Source organism: Trachurus trachurus (genome assembly GCF_905171665.1).
Source record: "Trachurus trachurus genome assembly, chromosome: 5".
Lineage (NCBI taxonomy): Eukaryota > Metazoa > Chordata > Actinopteri > Carangiformes > Carangidae > Trachurus > Trachurus trachurus.
In genome coordinates this window covers 36,471,621-36,499,007 of record NC_139896.1, presented here as the reverse complement: position 1 = coordinate 36,499,007, position 27,387 = coordinate 36,471,621, and the positions used below count along the sequence as shown (strand labels likewise).

The window sequence follows — 27,387 nt, the reverse complement described above, 5'->3', positions numbered from 1 at the left end:
ATTTGATGTGATTGGCTCACACTCAGGGAGATTTCGAGAACAAGGGAAAGATCAAAAACTAGTCAAGTCAGGTTTATTTGTTACGCCCAATTTTGCAAGCAAAGTCTCAATTGTCTCTACAGGCCCACAACATCAATGATTCCTGACCCCACTTGAGCTCTCAAAGCAAACACAGAGAAGAGCTAAGAAGAAAACCCTAGCACTTCAGGAAGAAATCAAAAGCAGGAAGACATCTCGGGAGGTGATTCAAAGGGAAAAACAAAATCATAGAGAGAACGAAATAATTTTCTGACTCTGATATTTAATCCTCCTTCTACCTGTAATCTGAGTTTGAAGTGTCTGCATCCATGTAAGGAAAATGGGAGGAAAGAAGCTTTCCATCATGTATTTGAAATGTGTTCACTCCACTTATATTTGCTGCTGCTGTTATTGAAAACTATTACGGTTGCCTCATTGGCAGCAAATTGCTGAGGCCCAATACTTTCTGAGCAGCACTGAAAAGCCAGCTGTTATTTCACAGATCTGGTTGTAAAGGTGCAGTTGCAGGATGACTAACAGAAGAAGTTGGCAACGAGACTGTTGTTCATTGTTCATCATTGATTTCTCCTTTGGATGCTTCAGCACATCACAAGCCCTCAGAAACATATGGAGCACAGCACATGCGATTTCAGTCTTTTCAATCGCTCTCATTTCCCCATTAACAAAAAAGGATATTTTGGGGGGCAGTTTTGAGATGGTGTTGCCAGACTGGACCCTGGTTTCCCAACCAAGGTCCAAGGGCCTTGGTTTCAGTCAGTTTGCCTGCTACACCAGCTGTGATGCAGCTCTCTTTGGAGAGGCAGACGGAGAACATGCAACCTTTATTCTGAAAAGCCAGGCCCGCCGGGATGACGGCTCCTGAAACGGCATCAGATGGCAGCGAGGCCTGTGGACATGAGGAGCATTTTGATATGAGTCAACAACGGCTTCCAAAACTCAGAGAGCGAATGTTTTAAAGAACAAAATAATAGGATCGCTGTGCAGTCGCAATAATGGCCTGTGTTGTTTTCTGTCGCGAGGTGTGGAGGAAAAGAGGATTTGAGGGTTGAGAAAGCATGCTGCAATATTCCCAGAGCTCATCATTATTCTATCAGCCCTCCATAGTCAAGTACATCTTTCCTCTGTATTAGCACATACAGTACATCTACAGTAACAAGATCTCATCTTTAGTCCTGCTGATTGGTATTCACAGCAATGCAGAGAGGAGTCGTGCTGAGCTGAGTTTGGTCTTTGTGTGCAACAGAGAGAGAAAGAGAGAGAACAGGGGAGAGAAGTGGGGAAAAAAGTGATTACTTCTCTGTAGTCAAACTGTTTCAAAGGCTCCTCTCCCCCTTCTGTCAAGAGATGAGGCTCACACTGAAGCTGAGGGCAGGCAGACACCGAAGATCTCTTCCTGTTTTCCAAACTCCTCATCATGTTCTCTCAGAGAGAAACTTTTTCCCCCCCTCCCCAGCATGCGTATGACGACTCTGAAGTCTTCCTCTGCCATAAAACTTTGCATGAACTTCCTTTGTTTTTACAAAGGCTTCTGGGAGTTGAGAGCAAAGGCGAACTCTTTTCGGATTTTCTTATGAAAATGTCTGGCGCCTTACTTCTGAGGTTGTGGCATTGCACGTCTTTGCTGAAAAGTTTGTGTGAAATTGTGAGAGACTGTAAAGACAGTTGAGCATGAACACGGCATCCATCATCTGTCACTTAGCCATTTGGATTTCAGATTTGTTGCTCCAGATGAATGGAGGCAGTGATGACGACAAATTCAGCTCAGTCCAGTTTGTTCTTTTATTCTTGCCCTTTTTCTTCTTCTAACATGAGAATGTTACTAGGTTTGTAGAACAGTTAGAAAGGCATTCTAGTACAGCATTTATCTAGTGGCTTTTTTGGTCCAAATGTCTCCGTACGTATAACCTACTATTTACCCTTAATGATTGAAGTGGATTTCACAGAGGAGATCAGAGTTTAAAGGGGGCATATGATGGAAATATCACTTTTTGAAGGCTCTTTAACATATATCTGGGTGTTTGTCTTGCCTTCCGGTCCCCAAAATGTGAGAACTGACAAAAAAATCTGTAATGTGCAGGCTTCCAGATTGAAATCCATGTGGTTTTACGAGCTGTTGTCTTCCAGTGATGTACTCTAACTAGGTTTTGAATTTTCATAATGGGGCGGGGCAAGCAGTGGTTCATTTGCATTTAAAGAGACAGGCACTGAAAGCAGCCGTTGTGAACAGGGCTGTTTAGAGAGGACGAAAAGAGCTGTGATGTTTGATCCTTGGGGGATTTTGACCAAAACATGTCACAGACATGTAACCTTTGTCCTATCCCTCAATCCCTTCTGTGATCAGACTAGAATCTGAAAGGGTTAAGCTCCCAGCTGGGAAGAACAGGTGGTCCTGCATACGGTACTTTACATACATGTGCAATGCAGTGAAAAAACCGATGACCAGTCATTAATTTGATACCCTGCATTCCCATCCCTTGTATGTCCCATTTTGTATGTGACATGTGGCCTGTTATCTTCTATAAGTCGTGAAATATTATTGTTTGTTCGCTTTAAAAGGGAATAAAAGACATGATTGTATTAACCTGAATTTAACTGAATATATTGATTGTGGTATTATGGAACAGCTCTCTCAGAAAGCAGAGTATTGTGACATTAAGCACTTAATGTCTCTGAAAAAATAAAAAATAAAAAATTACAACATCTGTGCTGTAATAGGGTAACCGATTGGTCAAGCGGAAAATCAGTTTGATCCTCTCCTGTGGTATTGATCATTTTGTGAGGCTACATGTCACTTGGATAGATTTCCTTTTAGCCATAAACCCTTCAGAGAGCCACAGCGCAATGTTTTTATTGACCGTTCCTGCCTCTGCCTCTGTTGTTGCAGGTAAAGTATTGAACACGGACCTGCGCCACTACCTCAGTCTGCAGTTTCAGAAGGGCTCGCTGGACCACAAGCTCCAGCAGATCATAAGGGACAACCTCTACCTACGCACCATCCCCTGTAAGTACAGCACATGGGCCGCATACACAACTCCTCATTCACAGCACTCAGCAGCAACCCAGGAATGAACATACTGTAATAACCTACTTTCAGTGCATGTGTGTCTTTATCCTGAAGAACCGTATGGGAAGAACAAGGATGTTCTGTATGTATTGAAAATTCATCCCATGAGAAGCAGTGTTAATGTGTTCTCAGCTCCATTAAGCTGTGTTGGGACTGTATCCACACACACAGTGCACCTGCAAACACAAATGCGCACACACTGAACGTGCGCATTGTCATAGTCTCACAATTGTGTGTCACACACTTCACGAAACACACACGCTGTCACCATGGCAATCCGACCAAGGACATCTCTCTAACCTCCATGTAACTTATTTACTCCCGTGCCATATCAACACTGTGATCAAAGTCATATTCTTCCCATAAATAACCCTGTGTCATCACTCTGCTGCTCTGCTTTCCCTGGCTGACGCTCAGCTCAGCGGGCCGTCACAAACTATTGTTCTTTGCTGAAATCAGAAATGGAGTGGGTAAATAAAAAGGTTGGTACTGTGAGCTGCCAAGAGCAACTGCAGGGAGCTGTGTATGTTAAATGATCAATGATTGCTCTATTTTTCTTTTTTCAAATTGAATATAACATTGCAAAACAGCTGCTGATGTAATAGTCTGCATGATTGCTGCATCAAATGGCACCATATATAACTAAAGGGAGCGATTATCCATGATGTATTTGGAGTAGATGAGCAGGCTACAATTTGCTTTTTGCCATGCAGACAAAAACAACCCTCACATCTCTAAAATGTCACTTTCCAGGAGCTGAGGGAAAAAAACAAGAACACATTTTTAGCCTGACGCCTCTGCGTTTTGTGTCTTTTTTTTTTTTTTTTAGATTACTCGAAAGGTTTTATGAGCCTGAATATTGTAATTTTTTCAAACGAAAGCATGACAATTACCAAAATTAGAGCGACAAGGCTGTTAGTACAGTAAAGGTGCAAATTGATATCCTGATTAAGGTTTGTGTGGGTTGCAGAAATGCAGATTAGTGCAAACAGCTCTAAATTTAGAATTACAGAAAATACTTTTTTTTGTTTCAGGTAAACTGCCTCTGCCTGCTGCCACTGTAATTTGCTCTCTTAAGATAATTATGGGCTTAAAACGGAAAGGTCAGTTCTGATTCATTTATTATGAGAGGCTGTATTATAAATGATTTTAAAAAAAGGAGACGTCGCTACTGTGACGCAGTATTGTGAAACTGTGCCGTGGTGATGTTTGCACAGATATATTGGCCTAAAAAAAATCACTATGTCCTGCTGAAGTCCAGTCTCCACTCAGACGAACGCCATAATTGAGTGTAGTCAAGGCTTTAGTCATATGTACAGCAGATTGCTCCTGAGGCGATGACAGACTCTTAGGCACAGCACTGTCACAAACAAGCAGCATCTCTCTCTCCAACCCCCCCGGGCTGGAAGTTACTCCGTCTGGTCCAGAGGGGATTCGCCTGCACAAGTGTGAAAGTTTTTAGGAAATAAGCTGCTTACCTTTCATGTATATTTAATTTCTTCTTTTTCTTCCCGCAGGGGATGGGTTACTTTCCTAACAGCCCCCCCTCTTCCCGCCACCCCAACAAGTCACACCACCACCACCACTTCTTCTTCTCCTCTGTGTCTACCACCCCTTCTCTCATTCTTCCACTCTCCCTCTCCTTCTGTTTTTCTCCCACATGATGTCTGTGTGTCACATCCTGAGTTTTGCTGTTTCATGGACACTTGAGTTTGACTTCAGTTGTTCTTGGATTTTTCTTCACTTTTTTATTTTGCAGTAAGAGAGGATGGACAGAGATGATTATAGATACACCACCACACTGTCATTCTCAGCTGCACCATACGTCTCCCTGCTCTGCTCTCACTCATCCACATTCTGTACCTGTACACAAACCCTGACATTAACCACCGCTACGAACATGGCCATCTATTTTCTTTCATCTTTTTTTTTTCATGTACAATAGCAGCAGTTATTGAGGTTTTACAGCCCGTAACCACCATTCATCACCAGCAGCCAGTAGGCTCCCCACATGAGTCTGACTCTCTAATCCCCTGCTTGAATTACTGTCTTAATGAGCAAGAGACCAGGACTCGCACAGTGACGGCACCTCCATCATTCACTCGCTCGCTTACAGTCTCCCATCCTTCACCCTCTCCATTTCACTTTCACTCTGGCTCTGTTTCAATTACTGCTGCCTGCCTTTTCTTCTTTTGGTTTATCCCTCACTGTATTTACATCGTTTTTTCCATATTAATTATTTTTGAGGAACATCATCAAATGTGATTTTTTTTTTTTTAATTTTTTTTTTTTTTTTTTTTTTTTTTTATTTGCACAATTTGACAAAAGAAGAAAAAAAACAGCATAAAAACAGCAAACCAGTTGTTTATTATCACATAGTTCTGTGTTCTTGTGATTAAAAGATCTGTTTTTACTGTTTTGAACTAAATAAAAACATTTTCTTAAAGCACAGTATAACATTTTAGGTTTAGGTTTAGGTTTATTTATTTAGCACACATTTATATTTGATGGTGCGAGGGAACGAAGCCGATTGGCTTGTGCATAAGTTCCACCCCTGTCACTAATTACAACAAAACACATTTCTATGGCTAACAAATAAACATAGAAAAAAAGGAGATAAAGTGCATACATAATAAACGTTATATGAGCAAAATGAGCAAAAATGAGGAGATAGAGAACAAAGTGATCAGTAACAAATAGAGACAATGGAAATATGGTACAAAAGAAAAATAGATTGAAATCATAAAAAAAGGGTTAGGGTAAGGTTGTGGGATATGGAGAGAGCGGGAAATTCAAGAAAAGTTCAGATGTCTTTTTAGCTGCTTTTTAAAGAGTGAATAGGAAGATATGGATCTTAGTGAAGGAGGAAGTCCATTCCAAAACATAGGATCTCTATAGGACATAATAAACTGATGGGGTGATGTGCGGGTAGAGGGTAAATACTGTATAGAGTAAGATTATTACTGTCTAGTACGGTGAGAATGAACATTATGAGTGAAGGTAAAGAAATGTTGAAAGGTGACTGTAAATAAACTTGTGAACAAACAAACAAATCTGGTAGTTATTCAGTTTGTGAATTGGTAGAAGAGAATACTTTGTGAATAGTGGTGTTGGACGGAGCATATCTGTTTGAATGTGAGATGAATCTTAAGAACCTTCTGAATAGTACATAATTTCTTGAGATGAGTAGGAGATGTAGCTGGAAAAAACTGGAATGTCAGTGCTCACAAAATAATCTTGAAACTTTTATTGAACGCACGGCAGTGACTAACGGACGCGTTTCAGTTCTTGGCTTTCTTCAGCGTGAGTCTGCTGAATGGGTGTGACCCATATATGTAACCTTCTGGACCTCCCTCAATAACACCAGCTGGCATCAATCAATCAAACACTTAATCATAAAATAATCACAACATGATGACAAAGAAGATCATACTACAAGTGGCCAATAGGTATTCGGAAACCTACAACATAATTAATAAGATGGCCACCCTCAGTGTGGTACTGATATAAAATATGAAGTCACGTATTCACAAGATCAAATATATCACACAGTGAACAACACAAGTATCAAACAAAATAGAATAATAGGAGATGTAGCTGCCCAGACCATTACAGTAGTTCAAGTAAAGAAATAAAAAACTATAATATAACGTTAACGTTATACATGAGGTTCAAACATCATATCTCTTTGGGAGTATTAGTTCAGTGTGTGGGTGGGTGCCTTTCATGAGAACTCAAGAATCTACGTGTGTTTCCAGGTTGTTTTTGTGCTGACACTTTTGCAGAAAAGTGACTTTAACCACAGTGGACCACAGTGCTGCTACAATACAAAGTGCTTGTTGAGTAATGGGTTGTCTGTTTTCACCCAAAATTTACTCTCCCTTTTTCTTCTCACTGCAGTTATTTGCTCCAGCTCCACCCTCTAAACATGCAGCGCAGGCCCAACTCCTCATCTTTTTGTTGTTGTGCACCAAAAAGAAAAAGAGAGAAGTCATTTTCTCATTGTGGAAAATCAATACTTGGGTGGGTAGAGGTGTACAAAGCAGGCTGAAGGAGAAAGAGTGCGCCATAGAATTACAAATTGTGAAACAAAAACAGTTTCTTAAATGTTTTAAACATGACAAATTGATGATAAATTAGAAAATCTGAGGGTGGGGGGTTTTATAAAGCCAAAATGTGTGTGAGGATCACACCAAAAGCAAGAGGATTAGCAGAGACTGTTTGTGTCGCTCTGCCAGTGGTGCACTTAAGTTAACAGCCGCACTGCTGTACTCCCGCACAACCACACAGGTCATTTCTGCTGAGGTCAAACACTTTGGGGCCATAGTGAACGTATTAGTTTCCACTTTTAGGCCGGTTTAGTTCAGCGGGGTTCATGCTGAGAAGAAAGACACGTGAAAGACAGGCAATGAGAGAGTTGTCTGTAATGGAGGAACTGACAAGACAGTGAGGAGAAGAGAGACAAAGGAGGGCAAGGTCTTATACTGTCTATGTGCTAAATCCCTGTGTCTCCTTCACTGGCTTTTTGGGATGGGCTCCATCTCATTTGGATTCTTACAAAACACCAGAGGAGGCTCTCAAGAGCTCTAGGAGGGGACAAAAGGAGCAGGATTTATTTTTTAAAGACGATACAGGGTCACACACAGTCCCCTGACTCCCTGCTGAGACGAGGGATGGCCAGAAAGGGTTTGATCTCTCACAAACTCTCCATCTCACCCGTGACCGTAAGCACACACACATACCAACACAGCCACGTTACCAGTGCAGGTAGACATGCAGAATAATTCAAGGTCACATCAGCACACGGCTTTGACACATAGGTGTGTACTCTGTGACTATTCTGCTTGGAGAGACACTGACACCATTTCATGAGCTGATTCTTTCTTTTTCCTCCCTTTCTTGGGTTGGAAGGATAAAAGAGTTGAAAGTTGCAAATGAATGTTCTATATTTTTCCAGTTAAAGGCAAAATCTCAAACAAGGGACTCTGGCATTGCGATGATCTTTTCTGTCAAACTGGAAGCTAAGCTACGTACTGTATGGGCATCAACAGCTGTGTCCTACTTACCGGTCTAGTAGAAACATTGCAGGTTCATCAACACGTCATTCATTTACTCACCAAGAACCGTCTCCAGCGGTGCAAACAACACCAGTGCTAACTGTTATCTCTGTCACGTCTTTTCTTCTCTTGACGTTAGCATGCTAACCATCTGGCTGCTGTCTGTCTCCTCACTTTCCAATGGCAACACACTGCAGCCTCCATTCTCCCCCTGTAAACGTTAGCGCTGCTCAGAGGACGTTGTATTTAACTCTTGTCTTGTAAATGCGGCAATCGTCTCAGCTCTTGTTAAAGGACATTCAGCATCACCTGCTACTGGCAACATCTGCCCTTGAACATTTTTGAGGAAATAAAAGATCATCAGTCAGACTCGGTTTCATGTTAATTGGTTTGTCGCTGTATACTGTAACGTGAGGGCATGATAGATATCAGTTATGTATTGGTGTATTGGCCTTGGTGATGTCATTATAGCTGTCAGTCATAATTATGCTTTTAGATAAGGTACAATGGTTTTGCATGGCTCACCTGATGTTAAATTTAGTAGATGAAGAAACAAAGGAGCCGAGCTCCAAGTTTCAAAGACCCAAAAGCTCAGGTATACGAACCATAGGCGCCGATTTATGTTTTTGCCTGTGGCTGCTCAATTATTATTATTATTATTTTTTTTTTTTGGTGCTCAAATTAAATGAATACCACCAAGGTAATGATTGTCTCAAACTGACTTTTATTGCATAGATATAGTCACCAACCACAACTAAATACGACACAGTCTATTGACAGCGAGGCTGGATGTGCGTATGGAAACAGTGGATTTTTTAGGTGCTGTGGCTACAAGCAAATCTCATATTGTCTCTGTACAAAGACAACAAAGACTTTGTACATGTGAAAACAGTGTAGACCTATACAAGATTTGCATTTGGGCAACACTGATATAACAGGCGAAACATCGAAATGAATTTATTCATGGCCACAGAAATTATTAACTTTACCGATTATCCATCTGATTATCTCTCCTGCTGCAAGCGCACAACTTCTTTCAGTGTGACACTGACTGTATATAAAAGTAAAATATAGAGTAATATATAATGAGCTCCTGACGCTCAGCTCTACGGGTGAGGAGAACAACTGTAGGCGGAGACAACTCTCGGCGGAGACGCTCAGAAAGTCAACAGCGCGATCTCATCCTCCGTACAAACGCTCAGTTCTGATCCAGCTCCACTGGACTTTTAAAGTAGTTTAGTTTAGTTTAGTTTAATAAGTTTATTTGTATCAGCGACAATGTTAGTCTCGAAATGAGAAGAGATGTCTTGTAGCGGATTTAGCTTACTAGCTACTTTCCATCCGTAGTCCCTGGGCAGGTGAATAAGAACAATAGAAAGGTAAGAATTATCAATTTACATACATATTTTTATTCTTTTGATTGGCAATCCTGATTGGCCAGTGGGTGCTCAGCGTTGCCAGTGGGTGCTCGAGCACCGGAGCACCCACGGGATCGGCGCCTATGATACGAACTATACAAAAAAGAAGCAAGAGAAAAGAAATGGCTCTGTTTTTCTCTTACTGCCTCCACAAACTATCAGGGGATATTTTTATGGCCGTGAATAAACATCATAATCCACCCTCTGTGCAGTGCCATAACCATGCAGACACAAGCTGATACAAGATTCTGCTTTCGGGGACATCCCATGGTGAGTACTGTCCCCGACGTGGCCACCCCTTGGAAATTGTTTGGTACCACCTCTGCTCTTGTTCCCTCTCTTTTTCTCGCCATTTCGACAGCAAAGCCCTAAGCCATCTTTTCTCTTGAAGCACCAACATAAAACTATGCACGAAATCACCATGTTAAATTTATGGCCTGCCATTTCTGACTGACTACCCCTGATGTTGGCGATGTGACACCCTCCCAGTCCAGACGGTTCAGAAAGTAGGTCTCTGCACTGCCCGGCCCGAGACCTTGCGAGACTAAAGTGACAATTTGTTTCAGTCCAGCACAGACACACACAGAGATAGACACATGTAAATGCATGTCTTTAACCTCTGTGCATGGCCATAAAATGTAGAAAAAATAGACAGACATTTTCTGGAAATGTTTTTTATTTTTAGTTTCTTCCTAGGAGTTGGACAACACTGTGTCCTAGAAATACTAGTTATATAGAACTAATGGTTGTAACCAGATTGTATTTTCTATCCATGCATGAGGACATGTTGTTCACATATTTATCTTGTGTTGTGATTGATTTTGAACATATCAATAAAATGTTCACCTCATTTTACTACAGGATTGTTAAACTTTTTATGTTTAACCACTTTTTACCACATTTTATGGAAACATTGTGGTACAGAAAAAGTTAGGTTAAGTTAAGTTAAGTTAGTTTCCTATGCTAAGCTAAGATGGGCTAACTGGTTGCTGGCTGTAGCTGCATACTGTAATAAACATTGATGCTCTTGTCTCACTCTTTGCACAAAAAAGCACTTCACCATGTAGCTTCACCTAATACAATTCAAATGTATTCCGTGCTGTATTAACCAACACTGCAAATACCTTGACGTGTTGAGAAAATTATTTGACAAAACTTCTTGACGAACAATCTCCTCTCTGGTCTTGTTTAATTATATATTGATATTATACTGTATCAATGCACTGCTACATTTTGTTTAAACAATCTGCCTCCAACTGTTTTTTTTTGAAGACACATCCAAAGTGTCGATGTCTGTATTAGGAAAGAACGACAGGATTTTTGCAAAGTTCTGTCTTTTTAAAGATTTCATGCTTTCACTCAACTCTATATTCAAAGCGCAGCAAGCCCTCATTATATTTTCAGAGACTGATCCACAATAGGAGACTTATGGTATATATCGGTGTGACATCCAGGATGATGGCTCAGGAAGATACTTGGCAGGTACATAGCTGTGGCTCAAGTAATTGGGCTACAGGGGACATCTTTGAGGGACCAAAGCCAGTGCCGGCAGGCAGACAAGTTGGTAATGAGAAGCAGCAGACGCTGGCATTCTCACACACAATGCAATGTCAACAGCTTTTGGTAACACAAACTGGTATCAAGGCACATTGTGGAAAGAAGCATCTCTGATGGTTTTTTTGTTGCTGTTTTTTTTTTTTTGTATTCTTCCTTTTTAAACTGTGATTTTTATTCCCTCTTACGCTTTGGTGCAGGGAAGCTGTCACAGTCCAATTAGTGAGAAAATATAACAGTGGAAAAACAAAAGGGGATAGCAATATAAAGTTGCTTAATAGACCACAGGGCCATCACAATCTGCACAATGCTTTTACTGCTAATTGGCACAGGCTCCACAAGTGTCAAGAAATCTACGGCCCTGGTCAAAAGTATTGGCACCCCTGAATTTCACCTACATACAGTAATTCCTAATATCTTCACCAGGACATGCACATTAACCAGTGATGTACAACAACAATATTAAAAACTTGCAGAAGAGGCAAATAAAGCAAACACGGTTACTGGAACCTTTCAGTATTTGTTCTTTCTTTGGCAGTAATGACAACCTGTCATCATTTCTCTCACCATCTAGAAGCTTTTTACATTTGTCTGCTGGTAGTTTCTGTCACTCTTTAATTGATGTGTTCAAGCTCTTTTGAGTTTGCAGGAGTAATTATTTTGTTATGGCAGATTTCAGCTCTGTCTAAAGGTTTTCACTGGGGTTTAGGTCAGGACTCATAGCTGGACAGTTAAAACAGCCCATCTTTGCCTTTTCAACCATGTTTATCTTCTTTGCTCTCAGTTGTTATTCTACTGAAAGACTAAAGATCTGTGCCCCGAGTAACAGAGGCAGCACAGCCTGACAGGACCTCCACCATGTTTTACTGGAGGTTTAGAGCTCTTTTCCGTATGGACTTTTGTTGCCCATAAACAAACCAATGATGCAGTGCATTCCCAGAGAGCTCTACTCTGGTTTCATCTCTTCCAGAAGAACTTATGTAGTAAAGTTTTCTCTGACTTTCTTTCAATAGTTGTTTTCCTCAGCTTTAACCTACATGTAGTCCATTATACTAAACCACCACAACCACCATCTTTAGATATTCTCTCCACATACTGTATATCTTCTTCTTATTGAGTATCCAATCATTGGCTAATTCAAGACATGTGAACAGTGAAATGATGCCATTCATTATTAAGAACAATCAAGTTTTTAGCATGTTTGAATGACTACTTTAAATTCAACAAAAGGGTGCTAACAATGGTGTCTAGTGCACATTTTGTGTTTGTCTTATTTCACAGTTATATAAGTTCTCTTTTGTTCTGTAACCATGGACATTTTATTAATATATTCAGGTTCATTTGCATTTATTCCTGGAGATATTCTGAATTATGCACTTAAAAATCAAGGGTGCCAACGTTTTGACCGAGACTGCATGCAACAGCATCTTTCAACCAGAGTGCATCATAGTTGTACGTGTATATGCTATTTAAGCTTGCTTTAATGCAATAGTGTTATCAAACAGATCAGCTAATGTCCCTGATGTATTGGTCATACATAAAACTAGTGTTGTTTGTTGCTGCCACTGTGTGTTTGTGCCACACTAAGGGTCAGATTTCCTATATGTGTGAAAGGATATTCATAGTAGACATTCAACTCTGATCCTGATATAGTGCACAATCTGCTTCTGAGTCATCTCACAGCAAAACGTTCCTGGCCTCAGATGAATATCATTTCAGTGTGCTCTGATTTCCTCTGACATTGAAATCAGGTTGATCTGAGGTTATAAATTGCCTGTATTTATGCACATAAAAGACCATTTATTTTAGCCTCTGCGATCCACTGGCGGTCCGCCTGGATTGTTGTTGAAACCCGCCTCCTATACCCTCGCTCCCTGTGTCCTCCCTGCGACCCTGAAGAGGATTCGCCAGGCTTAGCGCATAATGTATTTGTTCCATATCCATGGGTGACAGTAAATTTGGGTGACAGAGATTGCTGTGGAATGTGGCACAGATGATTCGTTCATGCTGTGCACCCAGCTCGTCCTCGTGTGCAATAAACAGCTGGTTGTCTGTCCTCCTGTTCAGCTGTGGTTAGTTCTATGGAGTTAACAAGTTTGGTGGCACATCACCTAATTAGCCTTGAGTGCAATAGTGACACAGTCCTACTTATTTATTCATGGAATATGGTTTACATAATCCTCTTGCTAATGTAGTCACTCGGTGTCCATTTGAGCCTTGTGGATATTCATCTTGGGAAGGGGAGAACTCCCGTCGGTATCGAAATAGGCCGTGGCTTCACTGCAGGAGCCAAATCTGCACTCAGAATGGCTTGGTGTCATTTGCATTGATGCTGCAACCCATTGGACTAAGTGAACCACACCAGGAGGTTACACAACCCACTGCTTCCATCATATTTCATATCCCTAATTTCCTCAGCTGTTTTTATTTCTTTTTTCATTTCAGCTGTATTCAGAACATGTATCAAAAACCTCCCATTAATAACTGTTAGCAGAAGCCGCAGTTACTCAGAAAGAGTTGAATGAATCATGCCCCTCTCTGCTCCACAGGCCTTCATCAATTATCCAAATCTCCCATAGGTCTTTGTGGCTCTTTGTTCCCAAATGCAGCACCCAACCTGCCTACGATGTGCCACAGATAGATCACAAAATCACTGTTTCAAATGGGATCCTTTGTGTCCTGTGAATCATGAATTAAGTCAGATGAGTGTTGAAGATTGTTCTCAAACTGTGCATCTCTAGCGAAATAAAACTTTATATTTACAAGTTCAGCAGGGAAACTCATCGTTGTGACAAATCTTTTTGCACCACTGAAAATCAGGAGAAATGTGTTGAATAAAAAAATGGAACTGAATGTAATCTTGCCAAAGTTTAGTGAAAACCCTGAACCTGTTTGTGTTTCACTTGATGAATTCAGCTCAGCCGCTGTGACGCTGTTTTCTCAGTTTGGCTAAAGTTTCCATCTCCGCCCAACAGCAACATTTTCTTCACTCTTGCCTTATCTACACTTGTCTGCACTTTTGCATGTTTCTTATCTGGAACACATTGGAACATGTATGTTTAAGCATTTCCCTCCTTGTTTGCTTTTTCTTGGTTTTCCCAGGCACCACACGACTTCCTCGAGATGGGGAGGTGCCTGGCGTGGACTACAACTTCATCAGTGTGGGAGACTTCAGGATCCTAGAAGAGAGTGGACTTCTCCTGGAGAGTGGCACCTATGATGGTAAATGACAAGAATGTGTGTGTGTGTGTGTGTGTGTGTGTGTGTGTGTGTGTGTGTGTGTGTGTGTGTGTGTGTGTGTGTGTGTGTGTGTGTGTGTGTGCGCATGGCTTTATGCATTTACCTACAAGACTCACACTGACAGCTCTCTATAATAGAGTGAGGGCACATTCAATATTCACAGTCATTATGACTTACAGCCTTGCCTTTGTGAAATGGTGACAAGCAGGATGAAATGTATTGATCAGTGAAACATGATTAAAGACTTGTTGGAAGCGACAGGCAGATTAGCAGCGATACTCCCAGCTCCTGAGATGAGCTCCACTATTCAGTTTCTCCACTCTGTGTGTCGAGCAAGCCACTGAGTGATGGAGTATGTAGACCTGAGTTTTGAATATAAATGGAAATACTGTAAAAATCTGCATAAGGGCTTACACTTTTTGTAAGCAAGGATTAATATAAACCCTACATTTGTCAGAGAGTTAATGTTTAACCGTAGCCAGCCCTTTAGAAGCAGAGAGGACAGGGCCGGCCCTAGCATTTTGGTGGCCCTAAACAAGATTTTTGTTTGTGGCCCACTCTAAAATCACCAAATCACATACACTGCTTAAAACTGAATACAGACATGTTTGATAGACAGATGTAACAATACTCAAGTGTTTTATGTCTAATCTTCCGCTCTAAGTACACTGAGGCCAATTTGTCCTAGAACACTGTATAAAGAAATAATTTAGGCCAAATTTTCTGAAACTTTTTTGAGCATAAATGTTGTCTGTCTGGCATTCTATTTTCACCAAATGTCTTAAATGTGAGATAACAGAAGCTGAACTGTGATAGGAAGGACCTTAGTGATCCCAGAGTGCCAATTGGTTGGCCGAAGTTGACTGACAGGCGATTCAACCAATCACGTATGCTCAAGTTGACGGACAACGGATTCAACCAATTACGCACAGTGGGTCTCATTCATGAAATGTGAGTAAATCTGTGTGTAGATTTGCACATAAAAGCTCACGTTACTAAAACTCTACTCCGGATTCATGAACGGTGCGGGAAACTCAGATTTGATCGTAAACACGTGTGTAAGATGATGAATCCCAGCTCATCGTAAACTAACAACACGCCCCCGGTGATCAGCAATTAGCATAGATCTCCATACATGAATAGCCATATAAGGAGATCCTGACCACCATATTAGGAGGTAGGTGCCTCCTGCTCACATGCGGCCATGACGCAAACGAGGAAAGAGGGAGAGAGAGAAAAAAAGAGAGATTGCGGATTGAAGTCATTTTGGGTGAAGTGGAGTCCAGAAAAAATATTTAATTCTCTTCTGTTAGTAGTGGTGTGACTGGGACAGGTCAAAGGCTGGAGGGAAGAAACAGATTTAGTGAATTAATAATAATAATAATAATAATAATAATAATAATAATAATAATAATAATAATAATAATAATAAATATAAGGTTTATTAAAGAACCGTTTAAGAAGTAAAGCCAGAAATATTCGATATGATGATATATGAAAATGTTCGATCAAACATGAAAAAAAAACAGCAGCGACGGGAGGAGGAGGCTCTTCACAGCCTCAGCTGTAGGCAGGTTATATTGTTACAGAAGCACTAGCTGTCTGTCACAGCTCCATCCAAACCGGTGCCGACTGCGCTGCTGTGCAGGGTGAAGTGTGCACCCACCGAACGTGTTGCAACACAAAAAAGTTTTTTTCCGGTTTTATATCAGATTATTTTCATCATTAGATGGAGCCTTGACGTGTTTGTGCGTGTCCGATCCCTAAAACGTCTCTCTCTCGAAATATTTCTAATTGTTTGTCATGTTTAAATTACGTGTTTCAAAGGCGTCGGCATATTTTGAACATGAGAGAGAGTAATACGGATTAAAATTGTAATTTTCAACAGTGACAAGCAGTATTTCTGTGCATTCCTACATTTACACAAGTGCAACACACAGTCCGGAGCAGGTGTAGATTTTGTGAGTAGCTACGAAAAAAATCAGCACTACTAAAAGATTGATGAATGCGGAAATCCACGTAAATTTGCGCTGCTCAGGGTTTACACACAAATCCGTGCTGCTCACGTTTCATGAATGAGACCCAGTGAGAGGGGACGATGCGTGCACTATGCTCTGTTATTGGCTCTCAAACCCTGGCTGTGAATAACATAGGTTGTCGAGGGCGGGTGTATTTGAAAGAGGAGAGCCTCCCTCGGTCACGGGAGCAGTTAAACCGCGTTTCTACGGCGTAAAATGACCGAAATATAAACAAAAACATATCAAGACTGTCGCGTAAACGCGCGCGCCGACCTCAGTGTTAAAATGAACCCCGGTACCTTTCTGATCATGTGGCCCCACCTGACGGCTGTGGCCCTAAACAACCGCATAGAGTGTTTATGCCAGGGGCCGGCCCTGAGAGAGGACCAGTGACAGGTGGTGCTGAACTGGTTTGTATTGGCAACAGTGATATCACCCACTGCACTCATATGTCTGGTGTTGTTTGTAAAGATTGTGACATTCTAATGACTTGAGGATAGGGTTGCAAAGAGGCGGAACATTTCCAGTAAATTTCCGGTAAATTTCCAGAAACTTTCCATGGGAAGTTAACATGGGGAATTTTGGAAATATTACAAATTGGAAGCTTTCCTTGAGACTTATGGGAATTTATGGGAATTTATGGGAATTACTGGGAATTTATGGGAATTAACTGGAAATTGGGGGTAATTTAAACAAACTGTATCATATCCAAACATAAATGTAAATATTTTGTTTTGTTATAAGCAGACATCCACACAAAATAATACAATTAAACAACATGACATTTCAACAGATTTGTGAGTAGAACTTTATCAAGTTTTAATTCTTGTATGAACAATTAATTATTTTACTGAACAACAAAAACATGAATGTTGAGTAAAATATCTCATAATTTCTTGACTGAATACCTTCACATTTGAAGACACACTGTTACTGTATAGGCAATACAGTAAAATTTGAACCAAGTTTTGAGGACAATGCTTGATGCAGCATGCTGACTACAGTCACATTGTTGAGGAGAAACTGATGAAGAAGGCCAAACACTGAGCCAATTTCAACTGTTAAAGGTGTACAGAAAAGAAAATTGAATTTGAGCCCACTTTGGGTCATAAAATTAATGTGATAACTCATCTTTCAGACGATGTAGGCCAAACTTTGTGCAAAATTCTATTTTTGAGTAAATCCGGGATGAAAGTGTGTATTTTTTTTTTCGCATTGGATAATGCAGGCGCACGGATTATACGTCAGCCTGTACACGATTCACCAGCCACTGATATTGGATCCGTCATCCGTCATTCAAACGTCTGAGACACGCACACACACACGGAGCTCGGTCTCGCCCCAAGCTTTGAATATCCCGCCCGCTCGATAACGACCAATCAAATTCGTTTTCCTTACTCGGGTAAACTCGTGTTGCAGCTCGTGATAACTCGGCGCGACAAACAGGACAAACGGCCATTTCTGTACACCTTTAACTGTAGCATCTTCTTAAAGTAAACTGTAATGAAAGTGGGAATACAAGTTGAGCACTGAAAAGTTTCCTTAAAATGTAAATATGCAGTAAGTGCTAACTGTATCACGTGTGTGCAAAAACGAAGCAGGCTGTACTTGTTGCATATATGAAGTCTTTGGAACTCCTTCAGGGTGCTGCCAGCTAAAAGTGCAAGCCCACTGAATTATAAGGGAAGCACGTACACATTTTCCCTCATATTTTATTTTTACATCATCAACAACAGAGAGTGCTTGTCCTGTGTTTGAATTCAACACTCATGCACACTTGAGCTGCGTGTTGTGCCGGTGCTTGTACTTTGCCTCCCTCTCTGTGTTTTACAAGTCTGTGTCAGCACCTCTTTGTCTGCTTGCTAATACAGTGTACAGTACATATTCACACAGTAATGGGTGAGCATGCAAGCAGCTGTAGCACCTGATGGTGACCTTATGTAAACCAGTCAACCTGCTGATCCCACCGGCTGGCTGCACAATCACACATCAGGAGGTCCCACTTGTGTTCTTACTCTCAAGTCATGCTTAATTCATGGGATAAACCAGCCTTCTCCTTTTCCTCCCTCTCCCCTCTCACCGTCAGTTCAAGGCGGGAATATTGTGTCTTAATTCCGCCTCGCTGTTCTGTATAGAAGGTACAAGCATGGGAATGCAGGGGGAGGCGTTGTTCTGTAGTCACAGAACCGAATCCGTGTCTGTGGAAGAGGTGGGACAGACGTCGATGCTGTTTTGCCACACGTCACGCCGCCATGCCATCTAAAATCACACACGGGGGCGACTTCATGCCGCCTTTGTTTGGTTCGGTGTAAACAAGCAAAAGCAGCATAATGGAGGGGCCTTCTTATCAGCAAGGATCTCTCTATAAAAAGCTACAGACACATACCACCTCTCTTTCCTCTCTTAAAAAACTATTTCTTAAATGTTCATTTGACAGCATGTAGCTACAGTTAACACATGAGTCAGTGGTGGCTTCTGCCTAACAACAAGGCGACAAGTAGCGTCATGTTCTTTCCAGGGAGAAGTTTACACAATGAGGGTTATCCGGGCTGAATGGCCAGATATTTACCATTCCTAACACCTTCTACTACAATGGAGCATAAGCACTTGCCCTGCATTCAGAGGTCTTGGAAAGTCAGACGGTCGCAGTGTATTTGTGTCATGAGGGGATTGGAACGGAGGATTTCTCTCACATTGCGCAATGATTATGGCAATAACATGATAATCTTCCTCCTCCCTTTAAGCTCATTCTTTCTCAATGCAAATCCAGCCTGCTGTAAAATGGGAGAGAATATTTCTAAATGTTTGAGGGGCAAGCTGTGGTCGCATGAATGGACCTTCTCTGCACCATTCTCCCACTTCCATTCAGCTGCATCTTGTGCTTCCTCTATGATGGAGAATTAAAAGATAAAGTCAAATCCTCATCCAGAGAGAAAGCGCCTTAAGGCTGACAGCAGTTGCCTCTGGGTGTGCACCAGTGTGTTTCTGCTTCTGTGTAATTTTGTGTGTGTGTGAATTTATGGATGTTAAAGTGTATAATTTTAATGTGAGGTGTGATGAGCCTTCTGAGGAAGGTCTCTCCAATAGTTTCTGATCCTCTAAGGTGCCATTCCACCCTGCAATCATCCTTGTCACACGGTGGCAGCAATGACATTAGACACACACAGGTTCACACACACACACACACACACAGGTTCACACACACACACACACACACACATGAGCACACACTTGTACATCTCTGCACATGGAATAAATCCCGTCCTTCCCTGTGTTGGGACAGATCATCTAAGAACTCGAAGATCAGGTTTCCAGAGCTGCCAAGTCGCCCACAAGCTGTCCTTCATCTCTGAGCCGGAGCCAGCCGGGATTTACACCTTTTATAGAAAGGTTGACTGTGGTTAGAAAGGGAGAAATGGAGAGCAAACTGAGGAAGAATGTATGACAGAGAGTGGTTGCTGATAAAGAGGCATGCTGAGCTCTCCCCGCTCCCAATGGAAACCTCCTTTTCTGTGGAAGCAGGACTGCCATGGCTGCACGCAGATGTGTGGATTAGCTCCTCAAAAGTTGGAAGGTTTCAGCACTAGAGAAGTGAACACCGAACACCCCCCCCCCCCCCCCCCCCCCCTCTTTCTCTTAAACCCAGTCAGCACAAGCCCTCCATGGCTACTGTGGCAGAGAGCGTTGATCTCTCAGCGGCACAGTCAACTCAGAGAGGAGCTGGAAGTAATTGGATCGTGGAATGGGATTTACTCCATTTAGTTGTGCTTCAAAAACAGCCTTTTTTGAGAGAGAGAGAGAGAGAGAGAGAGAGAGAGAGAGAGAGAGAGAGAGAGAGAGAGAGAGAGAGAGAGAGAAGAGGAAAAATAAACAACACCTCTTGTATGGGTCACATGGGTTGCATTCTTTCAGTGAGAAGTCCATGAATTACTTCCAGTATAAAAGTGTGCAGTGAGTGAGCTGTGCTCAAGGTACTAAGCTAATGGGATTCTTAGCTAATCATAATGGACTCACTAATAGTCCCAAATGACTTGCCTGAATGCTCATTATGTTAATGGTTCATGTATAACAGTTTTTCTCTACTTAGAAGATATTTTATGGGAGTCATTTAATGCATTGTGCACATCATTTCAATTGAAACACTCACTCACATTCTCTTTTATAAATCATCCTGTCATCGTTGACCCTATGCATCTCTCACCTTCTCCCAACAAGAGCAGATCAGAGGTTAAGACAGAGTGTTCAGCTCTGTGATTGTTAGGGAACATGCCGGCTACTCGGTGTTGGTCCTGAGGCTCCCAGGTTGCCTGCCAAGCAGACACGTCAGCCATCTGTGCCAGACGCCGGGAGCAAGTCTCTCTGGACTTGTGGTCTCTGTGTCTCTGAGGGTCAGGTTGGGACATTCATTCCTTCAGAGCAGCAGGACAGGAGTTGAAAAGTCTAGTTCAGTCAACTGCAAGACTGGAGGGACAACTGTCAGGGAAATTTAATTCTTTACATAGTGAGAGAGTTTTTGTGTTGTTGTTTTTTTTTAGGACAAATTACATTGCTAATCTTCTACCAGGGAGCAGGAAATTCTGCCAAATTGAAATCCACTTCAAACCTGTTGTTTTGGAATCCCCATTGTGATAATGAGTCTGATTTAAACAAGGAAGGAAAACAGACAGGATATTAAATTGAGTGTGAATGGGAGTGCAGTCAAATATTAGTTGCAATGTGTGGGGTGCCGTCTGGAAGGATGTGTGACTGCCACTACAACTGCTGGTGATCTTAGCGAGATGAGAGACTGCTCGTGACCTTGTGTAGCTCGTGCGTGTTGCCCTTGACTACAGGAGTCTTTTCATCATGAGTAACTGATTTCACCAGCATGAAATTGCTTGCGTGCACTTTGAAAGAGGAGGCTCACTCTTCCTGGCTCATCAACCCTGTGACACGAGGATCACCAGTAATGTCAGAGCGGCTCCCCCTGCTCATCAGCTTATGAGGCTTCCATGCCATTTACAACAGCAAATGGTGCCACAAATCTTCCCTGACGTGCCGCATTCACACACCTCTATATTTGCAACACACATTTATTAGGAGGGGGGGGGGGGGGGGGGGGGGGGGGGGCATGTTTGTTAGTAATTAATCACAGGGTAGCGTCTGTCTGATGAATGTCAACGTGTGGCAGGAGACAGGCGGAGATTAGCCAGCAGACCCAATCTCTCCTTGCTATCTCTCCTGTTAATGAAGCCATCCTTGACAAATGCGGATGAGTGTCGCTTAGTAAACAGAGAGGCGAGTGACAAGGGGGGTGGGGGCGGGCTTTCATCCAGCCTCCTTCTCCTCCTCAACCTTTCCGCTGCTTTGAGGAATCTGAGCATAGCTGCATTAACCCAGTTTGCTGTGTATTGTAGTTGCCACGCCTGAGGAGACGAGGCCAGACTGGAGATGGGCTGTTGTGATGTTACTGTATGGTGCTGTAAAGCTGCTGGGATGACTCTGATGTTTCCTCACAGTCCTCTGTTCTCCCTGGCATGCGTGCCATTGTCTTCTTTCCCTCTTTGTACCGAGCTATAAATGATCTGGGGCTGATAAATGTTGCTCTTATATACAGTAGTGCAGTATTTGTCATCACTGCATGTTCATGCTTAAGTACATCAAAGGTTCATAATAGCACAGTCCCATACAGGGCCCGTCCCACATGAAAATAAGATCAAGTTTATAGAGTCTAATTAAATTGCTGAAAGTCCCTATTTCCCAGTGGTGCCTCTCCCTATTCTTTAATTAATCTAATTATAAATCATGATTTAGCTGAGTAGACTCAATCTGTTGATTGCTCATTGTGAGAGCCGAGTAAATATTTGACCTTACAAATGGATCGTCAGAACATTAATTTGATATTATCGCATAAACACATCTCATAGAGAAGCATTTAGCACACAAATAATCATAATAAATGGTAGAGATAGAAATTAGTGTGCACATTATTTATAATCCTAATAGAGGTTGAATAATCACCACAAATAAATTGAGTTTCACATACTGCTCACCAGCCATACATAGATGGATCGCCCCACCAGCTAAATGAGCAGATGATTTAGCAGAGTTTGTCAGACCTCCCCTGTTCCCCTCCTCCCTCCCCCCTTTACTCAGTACTGTTATCCCACTGAATAATTATAAACTGTAACGCAAGGTTTTTCTTCATTAGGAAAAAAAAAGCAAGCAGAGAGATAGATAATTGCTGTATTCAATGATCAGTGTAATTAGTTGCCAGCAAATTCCAAGTGAAGTGATTTTAATGTTACATGAGTCATGACAGCCCTGTGGTGCAGTTATCGAGGGAAAACAAAGCAGCGGATTAAGAGCCGCGAACATCATGCAGAGGCAGCAGACTTGTACATAGTCGACCATGAGTGATGGCTGGTGTGTGGCGTTCGGGGAATTAATTTTTGATTAAAATCAGGTAAATTAAAGTGATGTTAAACACAGGATGGCTTCTCTGACTGTGGCTGCACTGATTTTAAAAGTCTCTTCTCCTCCTCTCTCTGCTCTCTTCATTTTTCTCTCTCCTCTTTCTATTTCAGGTAACTACTATGGGACCCCAAAGCCTCCGGCAGAGCCCAACCTGGTGCAGCCAGACCTGGTGGATCAGGTGCTGTTTGATGAAGACTACGGTGGCGAGGTTCCCAGGAAACGCACCACTTCAGTTAGCAAGATGGACAGGAAGGACAGCGCAGTCCCCGAGGAGGAAGACGATGATGAGAGGCCACCGCTGGTCAATGGATTGCCTGGTCAGTAAATGTCAAAGCACAGAACGTCATGTTAAATAACAGAGATTCTGCCGTACCCTGTTTGTCCTTCGATTATGGAATCGTCATGTTAGATCAAAGTCACTGTCTGTCTCTCTTGTAGGACATAAAGACTTTAGCTTGTTGCAGATAGTAAACAGTTTGGTGGGATCGGTGTGTGGATGATGAGATGACAGTACAGTGCAGGGGTGTGGGTTTGACCTGAATATTACCAAGGAGCTTCTTTTTATATACAGTCTATGGTAAGCACACGAAAAACCCCTCCAAAATAAAGCTGTTAAATGCTGTCAAGCAGATGGGTTTCCTAACATATCATCTGTCTGTATCCATCTGTATTTATATTAAGATCTGTATTTAAATCTGGATAAAAACAGCAACTCTAATCAAAAAATTAAAAAAGCAAACTTAAGCAAAACAGTAAGTAGATCGACCACTGCTGCATTTCACTTTTAAAACTGGCTCCACTTTGACCAGCTACATCAGTTAAATGCTGAAAATCAACTGATGCATTAAGATTGATGTTTTCAGTCACTGCTGGCTGGTTAGTTTACTACCTGACTGGACAAGGGTTAACAATATGCAAATATATAGCCTATAAGGATGGTTAGAGGGATCGGTAATAGAAATGCACACACATGCGCACACACTGAAGCGACACAACAAAAGCAGTGAAGGGGTAATAGAAGCACATCAAACAAGGGCAAAAAGCCCCAATATGACTCCACTCCAAACATAGTATAAACTAGCTCCTCAAATATTGGTGGGGATAACTGTGTCCTCCCCTGATATTGGTATAGACATGTCCCCAGTCAAATGCAAACCTACGCCCTTGGCGCCATGCAAATCTCAATCTGCTACCATAAAACAGCATTAAAAGATGCTAACAACATGCTCCTGAGCAGATCTCTTTAGCTCTTGTTCCATCTGCTTCTTATTGAGCTATCTGTCAGTCAAGGTTGTACCGTTTTTCAGGCCCAGATCAAATGGTATTTCACACTTTTTTTTTCTTAATGAGATGGCAGATGGGGGAGATTTGTTTCACATGGAAATGTAACTATTGGTGCAAACCGTTTGAAATTCAGTTTCTGCATGATACTGAAACGATTTGAAGCCCAGGGGTATTTAAAGGACCAGTTCCCCCAGAAGTACAACAAAAACTTGCCACTGTTGGTATCTAACCATGACAACAGTTAACGTTCTGGATATTCATTCACCTCTGCGAATACAGTATGCAAAACACAATGTGAAGTGTTTGTTGCGCTGATAGCAGAAGAGACCTTGTTTCAAAACAAGGCATCTGTTTCCACTGTTTGGAACAAGAACGACACCCAAGGACAGTCAGAACCCATCCAAATCTGACCTGAAGATTATTGGACCAGGATCTGTGATAATAGTTTCCAGTCACTTGGTCACTAACAATCAATTATAAATCAATCACAATATTTTTCTTTATCATAAATGTAATAGTATTTCATTTGCCAGGCACAATTGTAAAACAAATGCTTGGCCCAGCTTTCTAAATGTGATAATTTATTGCCTTCCCATGTCTAATTAAAGCCGGCTGAACCCTTCTAGACTGTCAGTCAGTCAAAATATTTGTGAACACTAACACAACCCTTTTTTCCTGGTATTTTTTCGAAGAAGTAATTTATTAGTTGAGAAAATAATCTGTAAATCAGCGAATAATGAGCCACAGCCTTGCTGTGAATAATCCACAGACCTGACAATCTGTTTTGAGCAGCAATTGTTACTCAAAACCTGGACAAACAAGATAAAACATATCTGTGTTCCCAGATAGTGCAAAACGTAAGTCAGAAAATGTTTTGATGAATTAACCATTTGACACTGGTCTGCTGCTGAGCTGTATTCAGGAACTAACCACGGTGGACATGCTGCCTTCAAGGTGCCACCAACAGTTTTCTCACAAATATTTAAATGTGGTGGCCACACTGTTTTTTTTTTTTTACACTGTCTCACAGGTCACCTTGAGAAAGTGTGATCCAGAGAGCAGGACAGTGTGTGTGTGATCAATCAGGACAAGTCCTCAGCTCTCTAAGGAGCAAATCTGTCCTTAATGCTGACAAGGAGAACAAGCCTGCAACAGAAATAGGTTACATACTGTGCACTATGCCTGGGTTGTTAGGGAAAGAGAATTGGGATCCAGCCTGTTTTTTTTTTTTGTGTGTGCGCATGTTTTTTTTTTGTTTTTTTTTGACTGAATGAAACATTGTTTTGACAGTCATGGCGCAAACACTGCTTGCTCAGCTGTACAAAGGATTCACAGAAATCCAAAGTCTGTTTACCCAACTGCTCTGTCATATTGAAATCAAACACAAAATGATGCCCAGACATCCAGGAGTTCTTTTTATGGAAAGAGACCGGTCACAATTGACTGCTCTGCTGTAGCCCACAGCTGTGGCAGGGGAGTCTCTGACCAGCCATAGATGGGCAGAGTTATGGTCGAATGAAAAAAGAGGTTAATGGAAAATGTGAGCTCAAAGTCTCTAAACTCTTGACTGCAGCTTCTCCCATCAGCCTGTCGTTATCAACTCCCCCCTCCCTCCCCTGCTACTGTCCTTCTCTAACCCATCTGACTTGTATCATGTGGACCCTCACCCCTCAGTTCTCCTCCAGGCTCTGCCCTCAGTCTGCTCCTCCAAGTGTTTACATGACTGGAGCAGATGCATTATTATGTGTTTGTGTCTTTAAATGTGAAGCCCTTTTTTCTGATCAGTGAGGCAAGGGAAGAAAGCCTTTCAGACACTGCAGAACGAACACACTGATGCTGCTGAGGGGCTCTGGTTGAATTTTTAGCAATGTTATACTCAATCTGAAATTCAGGTTGAAAGATCTTTAGGAAATACATCCTCCAGAAACGCTTTTATAGCAGTATGCATGACATATTTTGGCATTATCCTCCGTTGCGAGGAGGTTAGCATCACATGAAAAGAAAAGGATGAAAAGCACTCATGTTTCATCCCTTTATAACCGTCTTCTGAGAGAAGGCATGAAGCGCTAAGTGAATTAGGAGGCCCTTTGTTGTGTGTTTCATGTTCATTGTAGAGCAGCTTCTCATTAAAGGGGAGTGTCCACAGATGCTGTAAAATGTATGTGAAGAGCAGCAGGGAAATATTATCATAAAGAAACCGCCTCAAGGTTCAAATGGCCCTTTCTAGAATCCCTGCGTCTATCATCATCACAGCCCACAGGGATGTGCACACATAGGCCTAAGCATTAACACTGTGCGCATACGCGAAATGCAAAACAGCCCTTTGGCAAAGACATGCACACCATCACTCACATGCAAATCCTATGAGTGATATCAGGCCTCCCTCCTGTCCCTGCAGCAGGCAGGCAAGCAGAAGGGCAGAGGTGTTGCTAGGGGCTAACGTTAACGCTCTGTCTGCTCTGTTTTCTCCCTGTTGTTCCACTTTCAACCCTGGCTTTCGCTCCTCTTTCCAGAGCACAAAGTGAGGGTGGACTGGAGGAAAGCTGTGCCCAGCTATAACCAGTCCAGCAGCTCCATGGACTTCCGCACGTGGAGCTCCCTTCCTCGCGACGACAGCCTGGAGCCCCTGCCCCTTAATTGGGAGATGGCTTACACTGAGACCGGCATGGTCTACTTCATAGAGTAAGTGACAGATGCAGCCCACGGGGTCATGAACATCAACTGAAAGTTTGAATTATTTATCATGTGAAAATGTCACATGTCTGTAATGTTTCATCCTCTTCGGGATAAAGATGGATGATTATTTATAGTTCTATAAACTGAGTCCATTTCGGTGTTTCACCTGTTGTTCAATGTTCAACAGAGGACACCTTTATGTTCTGGGAACACATGATAGCCAGTAGTTAAGATTTGATTGTATAAACATGGTTATCAAAAAAAAAAAAAAATCCATCATTGCTTGCAGTGCTGAGTACATTTTGGCATTTCAGTGCAAACATTTCAGTGAATTTGAAATTATATTTGACACGTTCAGCTTTCATATGCTGTCAGTCCCAAAGCAATTTACCACATTTCTGTACATCTCTAAAGTGGAAAATGTAATTTAATTCTAATATCCCATATGATGACATGTACAGTCTATTTAGTATTAACTGTAGGTAGCCTAATTATTTGAGGCACCTTGTTCACAGAGATAGACAGGCACAATAATTAAAAAAGAACTGCTGGCGCTTCGTCTAACAGTATTTCATATTGTT

The 27,387-nt window shown here is 41.9% G+C and overlaps 1 protein-coding gene across 1 annotated transcript in view; it reads left to right on the top strand.

Moving 5' to 3' along the window:
* magi3b (membrane associated guanylate kinase, WW and PDZ domain containing 3b) overlaps nt 1-27,387 on the top strand; it is a gene marked incomplete at both ends in the record, with an annotated part of 141,115 nt that overhangs the window by 90,401 nt on the left and 23,327 nt on the right. The window contains 4 exons of the mRNA XM_083971397.1: nt 2,924-3,040; nt 14,235-14,354; nt 22,957-23,163; nt 26,644-26,812. Coding sequence (XP_083827523.1) covers nt 2,924-3,040; nt 14,235-14,354; nt 22,957-23,163; nt 26,644-26,812 — 613 coding nt within the window. The remainder of the gene's footprint in view (nt 1-2,923; nt 3,041-14,234; nt 14,355-22,956; nt 23,164-26,643; nt 26,813-27,387) is intronic.